Raw genomic sequence first — 18,946 nt, forward strand, 5'->3', positions numbered from 1 at the left:
TGCACGGTGAAGTCATCTCATCACTCTAGGTGGTCAACAATCAGAAAGGTAGATTTGGCTGTAATTAAATAAACGCCCATTTCAAGCATTAATGAAGAATCCTAAACTCTTACAACAAGCAGCTTCTGCCTTGTCTCATTATGGAAGAAAAGTGTAGCCGACAATTCAAATATTCAAATCAAATCAGATCGAACCCGAGCCGAATCAAATCGAATAAAATTGATGATTGACGCTCCCGAGTCAAATCAAATTGGGCGTCGGATTTGAGTTGATTTGTTTAGTTGCAAGTCTGAAAGATATGGATGCAAATGTGGGATCGACTTCATGACTATTGGAGCAGCTCTCCGTATATCTATTCTCTAGCCACTATAGAACTTATGTATAGAAGGAAGAAGCTCGCCATCGCTGTCGCTATCAAACAGCTCCTATTTACTTTTCCGTCGTCGGATGTTGGGTTGTGTCATACGTCCGCTCGCACGTGCTCCTATAGTCCTGCCATTTCCCAGCACAGAGGATTGGCTGCGTGTCCAACGCTGGGATAGGGGATTTGCTTAGCTACTGGCCTGGTTGCTGGCTTGCTGGCTCACAGTATGCCTGGCCTGCTTCGTGCCGTGCCGACTCTGCGCACCTCGCTTAGGCCGTGTTGCGTGTCTGGTTGGCGTAGTAGCTGGATCAGACTGGCTGCTCGTCCCGATGCCTAGCCGCGCTGGAACAGTCTGCGTAGTGTTCTTGTGCCTGCCACAAAGAGCAATGGTTTTCTTGGGGTCGAGGATTCGCCGATACGGATCTCGAGAGGTTGACCCCCGTAAGTGCTGCTACGGATGAACGTCCAACTTGGCAAAAGGTGTTCCCCTTCATATCTTGGCATAGATCTTACGACAACAAGGGATGCCAAGCTCTACCTTACCTGAGAAGTTCTCACCACACTCTCCCAAAGTCGTACTATACGGTCGTGTAATCCAAGTTTGCGCCTTAAGCCAGCCGCAACGGGCCTATTTACCCGTCAAAAGGCCGACCGACATGCGCATCCCCGTCCTCTCGAGCCACCGTAACATCTCCGCGGTCTCGGTGTCGTCTTGGAGTGGGCGGCGACATCACGCCACGGCAAACGTACCGCCTCTGGTGCGAGAAGAGATCACTCCTCAGACTTGCCTCTGGCCATGACACGGCGCTACAGCCTACCAGCTACCCCAAGCACGACTCGGGTCTCGCCACAATGGCGACCCTTGACCCGTAGTAAGGTTGGGAGAAATGTACGGAACTTCCCTACATCGAGAAATGTACAGTAAGGCCGAGCACACAGATAAACTTGCGAGAGGACCACACATTATAGGAGACGTTAATGCGGACTGAGCGACCAGTGCACTTCCGACGTTTCCTTGCACATCTTTGACAAGCCGTCGTAGGAACACAGCACTATTATCTGGAGAGTTTCGATCGGAATCTCTATAACAGCCACACTTTGGACAATCCCGTAAATTTCCGCAGATTGGATTTGACTGGGCTGGCTGGCATCTGCTTGGACTAAGCCACCCGTATATTCATCGCCGTTCTCATCCATTCTAGTTAGAATTGTCCTTCTACTTGATCGAACTTGAAATGGTCTTACCACCTGACTAATGTTCGAGTGTAAGTGCAGTTTGGATGACAGATGAATGCTGTAGCGGTTGTGACTGGGAGGTCAGGGAGCCATCAGAATATGCGCGGGGACTAAAAAGAGGTGAGTGAGCTCGCGACATCCCTCAAATTGGCGAGTTTTCAGAATCCGTCAAAAGGTAGTTCATAACCCTAGAAAATATCAAACCAGAATGTTAGTGAATGGTGCCTCGCTTAAGCTACGGATAGAATACGGAGATACTACGGTCGAGGGAGCATAAAACAAAGTACTTCAGGAGACCTTACACATACCAGCAGTTGAGTGCTTGGTAGCCTCAATGTGAATAAAATAGGCGGGAAGTTAATGAGAAGGAATCTGAAGTAGCCTCGGTCCTGTTATCTGCAGGACAGTGTGGTCGCTATGTTGCAGACCTTGCGGCCATGTAAGAATCAGAACATAGGATTGGTAAGATGACGTTTCATAACAGCTATTTTATTGATAATTACGGAAATAGATCCCTGCAAATTATAAAGCTGTAGTAGGAAACTCGCAAATGTAGTGGCCGGACACATCTTTAGGTTTTAGTCCCAGCTCTCTTCCTTGAGCTTACGCTGTTGTCAGACTACCCTTGTCACATTTGCAACATAGTTCATCCCTGATATAGGATTGACAAATTAAGACGGTAATATGGCTGCTGCGAGAATTATTGCAGACATCCATATTCAGGAGGACGACGAATGCGCACGGTATTCCCTGGGAGGCAGATGGCCCTTTGGGTTTCCTCCATGGACCCAGGGACAAGAAAAAATGAAGCCAACATATTGTGCAAGAAACCGATGAGTTTGCTAAACAAAAGGATTAACTGAGAACATGGCAAACCCGAACAAGAGGCTATCAGCTGGCAGCTTGCGGAGGTTTGTGCGATCAACTGTGCAAGTTATGCAAGCTGGACGACACGATAGAATTTGATTATACTTCTCTACAACCCTTTAGAATAATAATCGTCTCTAAACATCTCCCTCAAGAGATATTGGTTCCAAAATCTAGCATTCGCGTCCTGCTTGCCTTGACGAAAGACCATTTGTGAAATTGCTTCACATCGGCCAAATCGTGCGATGTTTCCTAAAGTTTGACGAGTTGGTTTTCAATGCACCCTGATGTCTCTCTAACACGAGCCCTGACCTGAAGGTTATTTCCACGGCACTCCCATCACTGCCGTGCTCTGTACCGTACGCCAACACCTTCTCGAGTCGTTGCGACGGAGAAGCCTCATGGTTGGCCTAGATATGGAACTCGCCGCTTGCACCTTGATGGTTGTGCTATGTTTCAGATGGGCCATTCGGTCTAGTCTCGTGAACACAAAACAGCGCTTGACAAGAACTGAGCGCCCTCGCACTCGCCACGACCGACGCCCCACTCGATCGGAGACACGAACAGTAACAAGCCAGGTCGAGTGTCTGTTCCGACTAGGCCGATCGCTGGATGCCTCTTTGCTGGAAGCCGTTTGCATGGCCGTGCTTGGGGCGCAGTCACCGCTTCAGATCGACACCCGGACAAAATAGACGGCCGAAGGAGTAGGGCAGGAGCCCCAGTACACGACCTCGTCATCCAGCGACGACTGGATGGATGCACAAGACCGTGCCTTCGGGATGCCCGTGAGGGCGTGAGCAAGCCAAATATGGCTCTCGTAGGCGCAGACCTGTCACGTGCACTGTAGATTCCGATCATTCGGCAAAGGTTGGAAAGCCGACAGCACGAACAGGCCACGTACAAAGCTGGGTATTCCATGGCCCCTTCGATGGCGCGAAACGACCAAGATTGTGCACGTGCACCGAAGCGGCATTAATGGCTCACCGGTTCGAGACGAAGGTGCAGGTGTTCTCGGAATGCAGTCCGAGTCAAGGCACAAAGCAAGTGTGCAGCGTGCCGGTGCTGGTCCGTCGGGACGATGGATGGCGAGCTTCCCCGGTTGTCAGCATGACCCGCTTCTGCCACATGCACAAGTACAAGTACAAGTACAAGTACAAGTACAAGTACAAGTACAAGTACAAGTACAACTACATCTACATCTACATCTACAACTACAACTACAACTACAACTACAACTGCTTACATGAACATCTGCCGCGCCTTCGGAACCTTAAGTACAACTATTTACAAAGTACTCCGTACAGTACTCCGTACTGTACATGTATCAATTACACACTCCTGTGTGTACCTCTTTCTAGTTGCACATCCTTCGGCGACGACTCGAGCATGTCTCGGCACTTGGCATAAAACAAAAAACAATTACCCTGCTGCTGCCTGCCGCTGAGGCCTTCGCGCACCCCGTTCCGCACCTTCGGGTGCTCTGCACTGCCGACAGACAGTGCCCTCACCCGCGCCCCCCCCCCCCCCCCGGTTGGCCTGAGCGGTCGGTGCCAGCATCGGCTTTACTGGTGGGCGATATCAGCGTTCCCAACCACTGCTGCCACCGCATGGGCCGGAGGAGCGGGGGCAAAGATTCATCAGCTTGGCACCACCTCAGCCTGCATGTAATTGCACGATGCACGCAAGAGCGATGGCGGAGCCGTCGGATTGGTAGCAGTCCGAATACGACCACGTCGTCGACGGGGAAGAATAAATGAACACGACAGACTCGAATCTCATCGAATCGCAGTCTGTCGTATTGCCATGATGGAGGGGCTGGAGGAGACATGCTTTCCGACTCCCGCCTGCCTGTTGCTCAACTTGTCTTGCCGTATTAGGTGGGCTTACGTGCACCATGGCCGTGTCCGGGAAAGTGCACACGCCCCAGTTTGCCTTGGTCCGAAGCCACCTTGTTTCAGGTAGGAGCGAAGGTCGACGGACGAAAGGCGAAGCGGATGGATGAACTATTGTGGCTTCCGGATTACGAGCAGATGCGCGCACGGTATTGTACATGCTCGTGGAGTACCATGAACAAGCACCGGTGTGTGAACGCACGGTGCACATCATACGATGCAATTCTTCGCGCCTGCGCCTCGTCGCCAACTGCCTGCCTTGGTGCGAGATCTGGGAGTTTCAGGCAAGAGCGGTCGATCTCGCTCAGGACGGTGCGGTGGATGAATTGCTTGGCCCCTGCCTTATAGAAACCAAACAAACAGGTACCTGTACGGACAAACACCGCACGTGCAACGTGCATGACGAGGGTGCGCAAGCACGGTGCGTGCATGTGCGGTGCTGCACGACGGATACCAATGTCCCTCGACCACCAAGGGGTTTGGTACGTACCCAAACGAGGATTAAGTAGAGTCGTCATGAGCAACAGCCGCGTGCTACGTACATGTATACTGGCGATGATGCGAGAATCCCTACGTGGTGAGACGCTACGGAGGATGGAGAAGAAAAAAGGCAGGAAAAGCCGGTCGTGCCCCTCCTTACCTCTCAAGTGTCGGCAAGTACCAGTTGCGTCCCGAATCTACCTGTCCTAGTAGTTACTAGCTTGTGGCCTCCGGGAGAAATGCTTGCTCGGTACTCCGTACGACCAGGTCCCATCGAGGCTCGGCAAACGTCCTCCCATGTACTCCGTACGTACGTACAGTATTGATGCGGGCCACAATGTAACATTGTTTCCTACTTACAATGTACTTACCCCGTAGTTTCGCGCTAGCCCCGGCCGATACGGAAAATGGAGCACCCAAGTACATGTACCTGGGCTCCGCACTTGACGCAGGTACAGTGGTCGTGCTATTTGTGTACAGTGTACTTGCCAGCACTTGCATCTGTGGCCTGACGTGCTTACCTGTGCTTGTACTCTGTACTTGCACTTGCAAGGAACATGCACTCACTGCCGCCACGCGCATGAACGACAGGCTTCCCATCATGTTTCGTTGCAGCGAGAGAGGAACGTCCCCGCTCGTGCCGAGCTAGCCTGCCGACCACGTGCTCTTTCACCGTACACGGCACGGCACCTGTTTGACGTAGGCAAGTTCAATGTACAGGACTCCTATCTGGGCAACGACATGGTGAAGGCGAAGAACTGCCGGCCATACGATGAGCTGGAGTACTCAACCTCTCGCCGTCGACGACGACATGTAGTAGCAAAATGCTGCACCACTATGTGCTCCCTCCAAAGAATCTGTCCAATGAACCTACCCCGCTGTTTTCCGGTCGATCCATCCACCGGTACTCGTACGACCGAGCCGGTAATATCGAGTACTGTACGGAGTACTCCGTACATGGATGGATGTACTTGTCCTGTACTGCTACTTGCACCTTGTCCTTGCCGTGCAAGGTCAGTACTTCGAGTACTTCTCTCGTATGGGTCGGTTTGAATCCACATCTTCAACCTGCTTGTCTACACTGTATGGACCAGCTCTTCGCGCCACCCGAATCGGTAGCGACGCCCCTATCCCCCTATTCCCCTCCGCCTCCGCCTCCCCCCTCCGCCTCTTGCCCCTTCATCCACTCTCCTCCTCCACCATCCTCCACCTTCCACCACCCACGTCCCGCCGCCTCAGCTACCAGTTCCATCACCCACTCTTCGTTAGTTGTGTTTCGTGCCAATCTTCCCCCCCCCCCCGGCCACCAAACTGTTCTTGCTTCCTGTCATCCCATTGGCTACCTGATCGTCAATCGGCCTGTCGCAAATGAACAAACAACCAGCGATCATCGACCTGAGCCCGCATCCGATCTACTATTCTTCACCCCCCCCCCCCCCCCCCCCGCCCAAGAATCCCCCCTCCCAAACGATCGACAACGCTCGCGCCATCGAGCTTGCCCCGCCTCGCACCCATCTACGCAAGAGCGGCCCCTGGTTTCGATTTGAGCCCACCCACGACACGCCGGCCTCGCAAGCACCTAACCTCTCCGTCGGCCACTCAGGCTCGGTTCCATTCTATCCTTGACCGCCAGGGGTCCCGCCAACGTCGCAACGCCAACCACGATGGAGTCCACCTCGGCGGTGACTGACCGCGCCCGATTCTCGCGAGCGTTCGGCCACACCAACTTGCTTCCCGTTCCCCTTCTGGTACCTACTCCTGCCAGCCTGGGTGCTGTGGCTATGACACTTGAGATGAGGCAGATGGCTGCTGGGAGCCGTCGCCCCAGCCGCGCTGCGGACTCGCCTCTGCCGGAGCTAGAGCGAGCGCACGAGTATATTAGAACTCGCCGCTTCCCCCCCCCTTCCGTTCCACCCTTCCTTTCCTGCCATTGTTCATCGCTGTCCTTCTTCATTCCTTTTTTCTTCCGTTCTTTTTGTTACGTCCTTCATTTCGGCCGAGAAGCTAACATCAATCGTTAATACACTCATTGCACATCACAATACACTCACTCACTCACTCACTGAATACTGCAACCACGATATTACTATCCGACAACTGTTGTCGTCTCTAATCATGAAGAGCACAGTCGCTGTGTTGGCCGTTGCGGCCGGCATTCAGCAAGCATCCGGCACCTTGGTGAGCACCCCGACGTCCCCGTCATGTCCGACGTTCTAACCGGTCGAGTGTAGATCGACTTCAGTTCGCACAAAAATACCTACAGCAGTTCTCAAAACAGCAAGAACGTCTGCGATGAGCAGCAGCGTCAAGGCTGGGACTGGTCCGATCTGGAGACCGGCGAGGTTTCCTCGTACGGAAACTTCTCTCTCAACCGCTTCACTTGCAACGAGAAGAGCAATGACAAGCGCACCCTTTTCAGCCTCAAGAGCCATCTTGCCGGCTTGAAGAACCATTTCGCCAACAAGGTTATCGAGGGAGTCTGCCAGTCCGACGCTAGCCTCTGCCCCGAGATCCATCACAAGTCCAACCTGCCCTTCTCCATTGCCAAGGTGGATGCCTCGTGCGAGTACGATGCTCGCATCGAGCTCCAGTACGAGATGCCTGGCGGTGAGATCTGCAGGACCAGCCACGACTGCTCCACCACAAGCGCGCCAATCTTCAACGAGAAGTGCCTCGGCGCCAAGAAGGTTCGCTTTGTTCTCGCCGAGGCCGGCGACAAGGAGTGCAAGATTTCCATCAACAAGATCCAGTGGGATTGCAACGCCAAGCCCAAGATGAAGCTTGCCATGTTCCAACAGTACGACTCCTCGTACGGAACGCCCATCGACTTTGGAGGCTTGTCAGCCCCCGCCGGTGGTGCTGACCTCTCGTCCTCATATGGACAGGCCCAAGCCCCCGCTGGTGGAAATGACCTTGGATCTACTTTTGGAACCCCCCCCGCCGGCGGGTCCGAGTATGCTACTCCCCAGGGGCCTCCCGCTGCCGTTGAGCCCCAGGGGCCTCCCGCTGCCGTTGAGCCCCAGGGGCCTCCCGCTGCCGTTGAGCCCCAGGGGCCTCCCGCTGCCGTTGAGCCCCAGGGGCCTCCCGCTGCCGTTGAGCCCCAGGGGCCTCCCGCTGCCGTTGAGCCCCAGGGGCCACCTGCTGCCCTTGAGCCCCAGGGGCCACCTGCTGCCCTTGAGCCCCAGGGGCCACCCGGTGCCGGTGCCGAATACACTGCGCCCAACGGCACTCCGGCTGGCGCGCCCAATGGGCCACCCGGTGCCGGTGCCGAAACCAACGCGCCCGATGGCACACCGGCTGGCACCACGCCCCCTGGACCTCCCGGTTCCGGTTCCGAATACACCGCGCCCGATGGCACACCGGCTGGCACGCCCCCTGGGCCTCCCGGTTCCGGTTCCGAGTACACTGCGCCCGATGGCACACCGGCTGGCACCACCCCCCCTGGACCGCCCGCCCCGATCAACACTCCGGTTGATGCTGCCACTCAGCCAGCCAACACGCCTGTCGATGGTTATGCCACCCCAGGGGTCGTTCAGCCCACGGAGGCTTCCCAACCCGCTGTGGAGCCCACGCCAGTTGTCGAGTCCAACCCTGTGACTGGAGAGACCATGACTCCAGCGGTTGACCCGTACTCTCAACCCGGACAGCCGGCCGAGTCCTCGATGCCCGTTGAGTCGATTCCCGGCCAGTCCTCGATGCCCGCCGAGTCGATGCCCGGTCAGCCCTCGCTGCCCGCCGAGTCGATGCCCGCCGAGTCGATGCCCGCCGAGTCGATGCCCGGTCAGCCCTCGATGCCCGTTGAGTCGATGCCCGCCGCCACCTCTGGATTGGAAACCGCGCCTGTTGAGACCGGTTACAACACCCCATCCATTGCGCAGAGCAGCTTCGTCCAGACTGCCATGACATCCTACAGCACCAACGTCTATCAGTCTACCTCGACGGTCTGGGATACGTACATGTCTACCATCACCAGCTGCGCTCCCGAGATCCCCAACTGCCCCGCCATTCCTCCTGGTGGCGTTGCCGTTGTCACCATGTCTACTGCCCTGAGAACTACCATTTGCCCCGTCACCGAGGTTCTCTCCAATGTCATTCCCGGAGCGACCTACCTGCCTGGCGAGACTATTATTCCTGCCGTTGTTCCCGGAACGAACCCTGCTGTCGTTCCCGTTCCCGGCGAGACCAACCCTGTTGTTGTCCCCCCTGTTGTTGTTCCCGGTTCGACCTACACCCCTGAGGGCCAGAACACTCCCGTCGTTGTCCCCGCCTCGACCTACCAGTCTCAGGTCCAGCCTGGCGTGCAGACCCCTGTTGTTGTTCCCGGTTCGACCTACACCCCCGAGGGCCAGAACACTCCTGTCGTTGTCCCCGCCTCGACGATCCAGCCTGGCGCGCAAACTCCCGTCTCCTACGAGCCGGAGGTGACAAGCTACAGCGAGCGAATCTATCAGGGCACCTCGACCATCTACGGTACATCCATGTCCACCATCTACAAGTGTGGTCCTGAGATTCCCAACTGCCCTGCCATCACCCCGGGAGGTTCTGCTGTCGTTCCGGTTCCGTACGCCATGCAGACCACCGTCTGCCCCATGACCGACCGTGTCCCTGTTGTCATTCCCGGAAGGCCCATATACCCCAACGGTCCCAACGGCCCCATGGGCCCGAACGGTCCCGTCTACCCAGTGGGCCCGAACCGCCCCATGGGCCCTCAGTACCCGAACGGCCCTCAGTACCCCAACGGTCCTCAGTACCCGAACGGTCCCCAGTACCCGAACGGTCCCAACAACCCCCAGTACCCGGTCGGACGTGTCTACACCTCCGTCTACCAGTCTTGGTCTACTTGCTACAGGCAGAACGTCGTTCCCATCACCCAGTACCGCCCGGACATTCCCAACTGCCCTTATGTCAGGCCTGGTGAAACTGCCTACGTGACCATTTCGGTTCCCTACAGCAGCACGCAGGTCACAGTCACCAAGACCATCACCGAAGGCGTTCCCCACCAGCCCTCAGTCCGTGTCTACCAGACGGTCTCGACTTTCTTCAGTGCCTCGACCGCTACCATCACGGCCTATCGCTCCGATATTCCCAACTGCCCTCATCCTAAGCCTGGTGAGACGGTCTACGTCACGGTATCGGTTCCTTACAGCAGCAGGACATACACCATCACCGAGACTGTCGGCGTCCCCGGCCAGCCCACGCCCGTGGTCCAGCCGCCTGTCATTCCTGGCCAGCCGCCTGTCGTCATTCCTGGCCAGCCGCCTGTCGTCGTTCCTGGCCAGCCCCCCGTCGTCGTTCCTGGCCAGCCCACGCCGGTGGTCATGCCGCCGCCGGAGATCCCCGGTCAGCCGCCTGTCGTCATTCCTGGCCAGCCGCCTGTCGTTGTTCCGGGCCAGCCGACGCCGGTGGTTACCGTCATGCCGGAGCCCAACGTTGTCCCGCCTTTCCCTTCTGTCGTTCCCCAGTGCGTCAACACGCACTTGGAGATGGCGAAGTGTGCCAACAACATGGACATGTCCTGCTACTGCCCCAGCGAGGAGTTTGTCAAGAACATCTACGAATGCATGTACGCTCATGAGATGAACGGCGACAAGGTCGCCGAGGCCATTGCCTACTTCCAGGGCCTCTGCAGGACCTATATCCCCAAGAACCCTGCGATCGTGACGGCTGCCGAGATCATCACCAACCGCATTACCGTCACTGGCACCCCCCGCGTCACCTCGGCCTCGTACACGACAGTTGTCCTCACCAGCCAGGTTGTCGAGCCCAACACCGTCGAGGGCAACACCGTCACACGCATCCTCTCCCACGAGTACGTGGTGCCGGAGATCACCATGCCCTCGACTTACCCGCAGGTGCCCGAGGTGCAGGTCGTGCCTGGCAACACCGACACCCACGTCACCACCGACACCCACGTCGACACCCCCGCCACACCTGGCTACCAGAACCCGCCTGTCCCGGCCAACCCTCAGCCTCAACCCCCGAAGGCGCCGGTTCACTGCATCCCTGGCAGCCCGAACAACCCGGCCGACTGCATCAAAGCGCCTGTCGTGCCTGCTCCCGTCGTGCCTGCGCCCATCGTGCCGCCTGCGCCCGTCTACCCCGGCGGTTCGAACACGTGCGTCGAGGGCGACCCGAACAACGCGGCCGACTGCGTCCCTGCCGCAAACCCGTCGGATGTCTACCTCCCTCCTGTGGGTACTGGGTACTTGCCCAACCCCACCGACGTGCCGGTCATGGCCGGTGCTGGTCGCGTGGGCGCTGGTCTTGGCCTCATCGCCTTGGTCGCTGCCGTTGTCGCTCTGTAGATTTGCGTTGCAATTGTTTGTTGATATTGAAGGAAGCTACATGTATATTCGTTAGTTGTCTGCCCGGGAGGCTCTCGGTACCATTCATTACGATTTCGATCATCAGAGCTTGCTTGTTTACCATGTTAGTATTTTGCAAAGGATAGGATGACATATAGACGCGTATTACATACTGGACTGGTTTCCATAATAATAATAGCGGCCGATCGAACATTTTGGGGTGCATTCTGCTTGAAGTAGAGTTGACGAGGCGCAACGACGGTGATACTCTTGACGCCGCTTCCTTTGCTCGTTGTCCCATTCCATGCTAGCGAGAAAGTATAAGATGCCCACTACTGGTTGAGTATTACTAGTCGGCTCGTCCGAAACCCTCGTTTGGCCCACTTTGAGCCTCCAAGCGTTCCGCCTGGACAAAGTACGCAAGCCAGGCTTTGTGTTATGGCTCACAACAAGCTCGTAGATTGAGCATATATCAAGCATCCCGCCTCAGTTCAACGGCACCACCAAGATACGGAGTGCATAATAGTCTTGTAGGTACGAGCTTGGTTCCTTATGCAGTAGTGTGCACCAATCCAAGGAGGTTGCTGCCACCCGCGCATGTACTGGCTCCCAGTGACTTCTACAGTGGCTGCAGGTGCTTGATGCTGTTTGGCACAACTGCATGAGGTGTACCTCGGTTGGTACTACGTAGCAAATACTATCACCAGCAGACACCCACCTACCTACCTCGGCGCTTACGTTGCCACGGAGTTGTACGCACAAGCACAATGCGGTCTACTCCGTACGCGTCGTTCCATGCTCTGCACATTGCGGATTCATGGAACTGTTTGCACCTTCTGATACCTGCACCTGTATGAGTGTATGCCACCGGGTTCATTCGCATCAGGCATACACCGGCCCAACTTGACCTGCTCACTCCTGGAATTCACATCCTTCCCCCATGATCGCAACCAAAATCATCGCTGAGTGAGGCGTGGACTCTCACGTGTACGTCGGGCGATGGTCGGCTTGCAGCATCCGGCGCCGACAGGGATCGCGATACGAGTCACATGACTCTTGCGGCCTTCACCCCAACTAACCTGTGTGCTATGATTTTTGGGCATGCATCCCGCTTCCAATTCGACCCAACAAGTGCCCGTCTGTCGAAATGGCCCACTATTCTGACATTGCGACGCGGGCCTCTATTGTTTGCCTCAAAGCCTGCAGCGGCAAGACCTCGGCCGAGATTGCGGCCATTCTTGGTGTATCGGTCCGTCAAGTCAACCGTGTATACGCTCGGGCAATCGAACGAGGCTTCGATCCCAAACAACGGCCGCTATCGATTCGCAACAACTATGTTCAAGACGCTCCCAAATCTGGCCGGCCGTCGAACAAGACGGGAAGGAGGGAAAGGTAGAGTGGTGGGATGATGATGAATGATTCATGCCTCGTTTGAAATGTACCGACCGGGGGTTTTGGAACATGCCGGCGGCATATCTTGGCAATCGGTATCGTCTTCCTCCCTCCTCAGTTGCTTCCGAGTCGAGCCAGGCAGGCTGACGGGCGCGCGTGCTCAGGCTAGTGGGAGGGACGGGAGCTGGACGCGCTGTGGCCGACGTTATGTATGCACATGTAGGTTTTCCCTATCCGTGCTAGGGGCGAACCTTGGGAGGGGAGAAAAGGAACGGAAAAGAAACAAACAAGGGAAGAAGAGGCAAAAAAGTCTGGCAGCTACGGATCGGAAAGAACATGCTCCGTCGTTTGAAGAGCAATGCACAGAGTCTAACGACTCCATCCAACGATTCAAACAGCTCTTGATTCCCGCGCAACCAACCAGACGTCTTGTAGCTCAAGGCGAATCATTTGGATTTCTGCTTGGAACAAGCTATCATGCTTGCGTCCAGAAGGATGCATTATCGATGACGGCCCACGTACTCTGCTACCATCGATCTGCAAACTTGTACGTCAGAATCATTGCGAGCATGGAGTCCTATCTCGTCCGGAATGAGAGAGGCATCTCAACTGCGAAGACACCTGTGCAATCGTTGTGATGAAATACGCGATAGGTCGGTGGTTGTAGCCCGCATGGTGGTTGGAACTGGCATGCGGCCATGGTGGGGGGAGTGGGGTGTTATGGGCCAGCGGGGCCGCCGAACCTGTCTCCACCGCGGGCGAATGTGGAGTGTGAACTGGGGATGACCAAGTACTTACTGACAATACAGTACAGTACATGTGTTCATATACATTGTACATGTACAGCTGAGTGGGAGGTGGGCTACTGCCATCGCGTAGCGGGAAGCGACAAAACCTGATCAACCATCACAAGCAGGTCAATAATTAGCCGCCCCATGCATAGATCCTGTCCCCCCAACACGGCGGTTATATTTCCTGGACCGGAAAGCATTGTAGCCCTCTGCACACCTCTTTGTGACGTCCTTTCTTCGTATTGTCGATGCGAGCGAAGCGGCAATGCATCCTGTCCACCAGCGATGGTACGGTACCGGCTGTGAAGCAGGATGGACGCCATTGGTGGCAATTGTAGATGCGTGTTGTACGCTTCCACCCACAGCTGACTTGGAGAGCTGTCCGTCACCGTCGCATGCATGTGGAGCGGATAGACCAGCTCCATTCATGGCGTGATGATGGCGTAGGCGCATGCAGCACTTGTCGGTTGGAACTTGATCGAATGATTGATGCCCGAAATACGACGCAGTTTCCTCAACGGATCTCTCGCGCATCATGAACGCAGGCCATCGTTGAGCGACATGCCGCCGTGCAGGCTGAAGTTGGCATGACGCGGCTTCGGCAAAGGCAACGTGCGCGTGCGACACCGTATCCTTCCGGCGACCGCCTGCAAGATATAAAGAGGGCCCTCTTCCAGCTTGTTCGTGTCCAACAACGAGGACCACTCTCGTGGTTCACGCACGCAGCACCTCCAAAAAAAAACTCTTCGTCAAAATTAGACAAGGCCAAGGCAAAGTAAAGATGAAGAGTGCCGTCGCCGTCTGCAGTCTGCTCGTTGCCGCCGCCATGGCGGCCCCTGTCGAGACGCCCGCAACCGGCATCTGCTGGCTGGCCTGCTTTTCGGAACGACCTACGAGCTGCGGCACGACCGGCGTACGTGTCCAGTCGTCCATGGCGTGAGCGTGTTTGCTAACAAGAGGGATTGGATCTCGCAGAAAGCGACTCAGTTCGTAAGTGACAGTCAAACTTGTAGTAGCCCGGCGTCTGAGCGATGAATAGGGAGAGTGCTGGACCTGCTGCTTCGAGCCAAAAGGCGGGAATTGATGCCGTAGGGCGAGATCTGCTAGCGGTGGACGGGATCAATCGAAGTGACAACCACCATCAACATGGGCGTCTTGTGTCTTGCTGTCGTGATTCGCTTGCCACCGCTCCATTCGTCACCTAGTTCCTCCAAGGCTCGAACCTTTCACCGCCGAGGAGAATGGCCTAAACTAGTCGATCCGAACGGTTTCCAACCTCGGGCTGGGATGGCACTAATCAGGTAGATGCATGGATTGCCGTAGTTTCATGGTGGACGGGCCGGATGTCGAACCGGCGGGGTCTTTGGAAGCGTTCGTCGTTCGGGGCACGACCAACGTGGCGTGCAGCACCGAGAATGACGTTCCGCAAGACAGCATCAATCATGCTCGTATCCCAGTAGTCTTATTCACCGGCTGCCGAGGCTTAGCCGTCGATGTCGATTTCGGACGTCGGTTTCGGGCCTCTTTGCGTGCTCCAGAACGGCCCATGGTCCGCAGAACGACGGCGTCGAGCGACCTCCCCCGTCCGCATCGGCCATTCAAACCGGCCAAGCACCGGGGCTGAGTTTGTGGATTCTGTGCCTTCCAGCCGTGGCGGGCATTCGTACGTTCGGTGCGATCGAGACGTGGCCGAAATGGTGCAAAGGTTCGTCGTCATTGGGGGGCAGAGGTGTTCGGTGCAGGTGCCAAGCGACGGCGAGTCGCAGCAAAAGGCTGTTGGCGAGCCCTAGGGCTGTTTCATTCGTCCCAGTTGGGCCTTTGGTCGCCGTATGGGACGGAGGCGACGGCACCGATGGCCCTGACGGGAAGCGTCCATTGGCGGAGCGCTCGCAGGAAGGTCCGTCCGGGCCCTCTTTTCCCTTCCGTGGGAGCATTTGGGGGCAAGTGGGGTATCGGGGTACCCATGACATGACGCTAGTGGAAGGTGCGGTTGACAATGCCGCACGCCAGCGTCCTCTCCACTTTGACTTGGTTGGCTCGGCCGTCAACCGCTAATGCCCCAAGTAGCATGGCGTGGATGATCTGAGATAGCTGAGCCTCCAATGGCTCCTTCCCATAGTCCCCTGCCCCTTTCCCCTTCCCCATCCTCACCCGCGTCCCCTTCCCGTCCAATCCCGTTCAAGGAAGGAACATGCAGGCCCCCGGCCCCCAGAGTGGTGCCTCTTTCCTTCCATCCGTCCCGCGCCTGCTTTCTTCTCGCGCTCGAGGATGTACGGGGTGGTTATGGGAGAAGGCGAGCTCGAGTGCTGTGTCGGCACGCAAACGCACGCCAGTGCTCCGTACTCGACACGCCTCGCGTGCACCAGCGTCTCGCCGACGACGATGCAATCATGGGCCTGGATGCGATGCTCGACGACGTCCTCCGTGGCTGGCTCGAGGAGGCAAAACAATGTTTGAATGGAGGACGGAGGAGTATATGGGTCGCTCGTCGTGGCCGGAGGCGGACATGCTGTCGGGCGTGCCCCTGCCACCACCTGGCTGCCTAGGCAGGCACCGCTGCTGGCTGTTGACTCGGCAGCCTGGTGGGGGGGTCTTCCTTGTCTGCGGCACCGGTCAACGACGCTTTTCTTCAAGCTGACACCACACCCACCCACCCTGGCGCACCCGGGCGCTAGGTTCCTCGCAGGCCCCCAGGCCATCGTCACCGCCAGTCGTCGGCGAAGCAAACAGCAGCGCCCGAATACCCCTAGCCCATATGGAGCCGTTACACCAGCGCCGGCGACAGCGGTTGCGTGGCTGTTCAAGCCGTACCTTGTTCGCTCGCTCCGCTCGGCTGCTACTCATAAGAAAGACAAGATGCCTCCCCTCCACCCCGTAGGAGCTCGTTCAAGGCCGCTTCTACTTCCCGAGGCTAAACCTTCGCGACACTCACTCCTTCAGAACTTTGCCTTTGGACGTTTGTGTTGTTATACAGTCATCAGAACGGTACTGGATACGTACTGTCGAGGCTGCAATTCCTGCCCAAGATATAACGATGTGGTCGTGGTCACTCAGCTTCGCGGCCATCGCCCTTCTTTCGAACGGAAACACCGACGTTTCCGCCCTTGCCACGCCTAGCAATGTCGACTCTTCCGACAACAACCAAGTTGGCTTTGCCAACGCCGTCCAGGGTGACGGCTTCCTCTCGATCCCGGTCAACGCCGTTCCTCGTCCACGGCCTGGACGAGGATCGAAAGCCAAGCGGTCCAATGCCTACGAGGACTTGCTGCAGAACAAGGACTACTTCTACGCAACCGATGGTGAGTGGCAAAGGCGCCCGCGTGCGAGCGGACGGAGTGGAGCGCTGACGAGTGGCGACGCAGTGAACATTGGCAGCCCGCCCCAAAAAGTCACCATCCTCGTCGACACGGGCTCCAGCGAGCTCTGGGTCAACCCCAGCTGCTCGTCGGCGCCGACGCAGTCGCAGTACAGGGAGTGCATCAGCTTCGGCAAGTACGAACCCGCCGACTCGAACACGCCGCCGATCGGGCCCTTTGGGTACCAGGACATCAAATACGGTGACGCGGCCGACTCGTCGACGCACACGTCGGTCGCCATCCGATACTACGCCGACACGGTGGCGCTCGGCGGTGCCGTGGTCAAGAACCAGACCTTTGGCGTCGTCACCAAGAGCGAGGGCCAGTCCCAGGGCATCCTCGGCCTCGGACCCCACATCAAGTTCGGCTTCGACTCGGATCAGCCGTACACGCTGCTGCTCAACAACATGGCCAAGCAGGGCGTCATCGGGAGCCGCGTCTACTCCCTCGACCTGCGCAGCTCCGCCGTCGATTCCGGCGCCGTCATCTACGGCGGCGTCGACAAGAACAAGTTCGTCGGGAAGCTGGAGAAGCGACCCATCATCCGCGGTGCCAACCAGGATTACCGGCTCGCCGTCGAGCTCACCACCGTCGGCCTGACCCTCGATTCGCCCAGGAACTTTGAGGTGCGCGGCGACGAGGCGAACGTCCTCATCGACTCGGGCTCCACCGTCTCGAGGTTGCGCGCCGAGGTCGCCATGCCAATCCTCATGGCCCTGAATGGCAAGGACGACGGCCAGGGCTACTTCCAGGTCTCGTGCGACCTGAGGGAGAAGGCCGGCAGCATCGACTTCGGCTTCGGCTCCAAGACGCTCCGCGTCCCGCTCCGGGATTTCGTCACGGACTTGACGGGCAACGGCGAAACCTGCTACGTCGGCTTGGTCGTGACCAAGGACCAGCAGATCCTCGGCGACTCGGTCCTGCGCGCCGGATACTTTGTCATCGACTGGGACAGCCGCGCCGTGCACATCGCCCAGGCGGCCAACTGTGGAGGCAGCGACATTGTAGCCGTCGCCAAGTACTCCGACACCCTGCAGACCGTTGCCGGGAACTGCAAGCTGGACTCTGTCAACTTCTCTGGCGGGCCCGATGTATGTTATCCCCCCCCCCCCGGTGACAACGGAACGAAGCAGCGATGCTAACGTGGCAAACTCTAGAACCAACCGACTGCCGATTCCCCCGCAACCTCATGCTCAGCTGCCAACGGCAACTGCAAGCCGGCTGCCGCGCCGACGACGACGGCGAAGGCGAAGGCGACCCCGTCCGGAAATGCCGACGGAACGACAGGCGCCGGTGTGCGAACCGACGCCATGAGCAGCCTTCTCGTCGCTGCCGGCCTGCTGTCTGTGCTGTATAGTGCACTATGATGATGATTATGATGATTATGAAGATGGATAGGAAGGACATTGGACGCGCAGTGCGCCATCCAATTCATGACGGCCAACCTCTCTGCATATACTTGATTTTAGCGATGGCATATACTGTACGTACCTCGTTGGGATATGGGGAGCGTACATTGCAAGATACCCACTCAAAAAAAAGGGAGAAATATTACCGAGCCGCCCAAGACTTTCTGGTGCAATTGTGTACTCGTGCTTGCAGTCGGACTGTTCGCTTGGTGCTGCCCCCGATCGTCGTTTGCCAGTTGAACGTCGAACCGTCGACGCGGCATGCTGCTGATGACCAATGGCAATCAACATTTGCTTGGGTACTGACTGTACTCAGTACATGAGTGCGTTGCACGGAGCGTTACTTGCAAGTATTACGGAGTACCTGTTCATGTAAGTATGACAGTAATAATAAGGACATATACTTGAGGACTTGTACAAGTGCACTCTGCACTTGCAGTACCAGCAGTAATTAAGTACGTGTACTGTAAGTATGATGTACAAGTAAGTACGTAAGCGCAAGTACACTTACACGTACAGCTACTTACAAGTACATGTCACTGTAAGTACATGTAGCTGTACTCCGTACATGTACATCTACATACTTGCAGTATTTCCATCAAGGAATATGACAACAATGAAGCTTTGCCTCGGCAGCGGGGTTGCCATATCGGGCCGAGTGAGGCACTTGGTGCAAGTAAGTACTTACTCATGTACTGTATTATACTGTACTTGCCTTCTATTAGGCAATGGCTCCTCATTCGCTCGTCCCGTCGTCCCTGCCTTTGAGCATCCTGGCGCGCCTGAAAATGGCAGGCGGCGACGCCAGTCAAGGTCTTGCCCACAAACACCAAGCAACAAGCAGCCAACGACCC

The 18,946-nt window shown here is 56.8% G+C and overlaps 3 protein-coding genes across 3 annotated transcripts; all 3 read left to right on the plus strand.

Moving 5' to 3' along the window:
- Positions 1 to 6,954: 6,954 nt before the first annotated feature.
- DCS_00989 (uncharacterized protein) lies at positions 6,955 to 11,144 on the plus strand (the record flags this gene model as incomplete). Its single annotated transcript, XM_040798324.1, has 2 exons — positions 6,955 to 7,017; positions 7,071 to 11,144. 2 exons carry the CDS (start codon positions 6,955 to 6,957, stop codon positions 11,142 to 11,144), a joined length of 4,137 nt encoding a protein of 1,378 aa, XP_040659207.1.
- Positions 11,145 to 12,291: 1,147 nt separating this feature from the next.
- DCS_00990 (uncharacterized protein) lies at positions 12,292 to 12,540 on the plus strand (the record flags this gene model as incomplete). The annotated part of the gene is made up of 1 exon (XM_040798325.1): positions 12,292 to 12,540. The coding sequence occupies one exon, from the start codon at positions 12,292 to 12,294 to the stop codon at positions 12,538 to 12,540; it is 249 nt and encodes an 82-aa protein (XP_040659208.1).
- Positions 12,541 to 16,361: 3,821 nt separating this feature from the next.
- DCS_00991 (uncharacterized protein) lies at positions 16,362 to 18,050 on the plus strand (the record flags this gene model as incomplete). The annotated part of the gene is made up of 2 exons (XM_040798326.1): positions 16,362 to 17,774; positions 17,841 to 18,050. 2 exons carry the CDS (start codon positions 16,362 to 16,364, stop codon positions 18,048 to 18,050), a joined length of 1,623 nt encoding a protein of 540 aa, XP_040659209.1.
- Positions 18,051 to 18,946: the final 896 nt, after the last annotated feature.

The sequence above is a fragment of the Drechmeria coniospora genome, chromosome 01 (genome assembly GCF_001625195.1).
Source record: "Drechmeria coniospora strain ARSEF 6962 chromosome 01, whole genome shotgun sequence".
In the NCBI taxonomy this organism is placed as follows: Eukaryota; Fungi; Ascomycota; class Sordariomycetes; order Hypocreales; family Ophiocordycipitaceae; genus Drechmeria; species Drechmeria coniospora.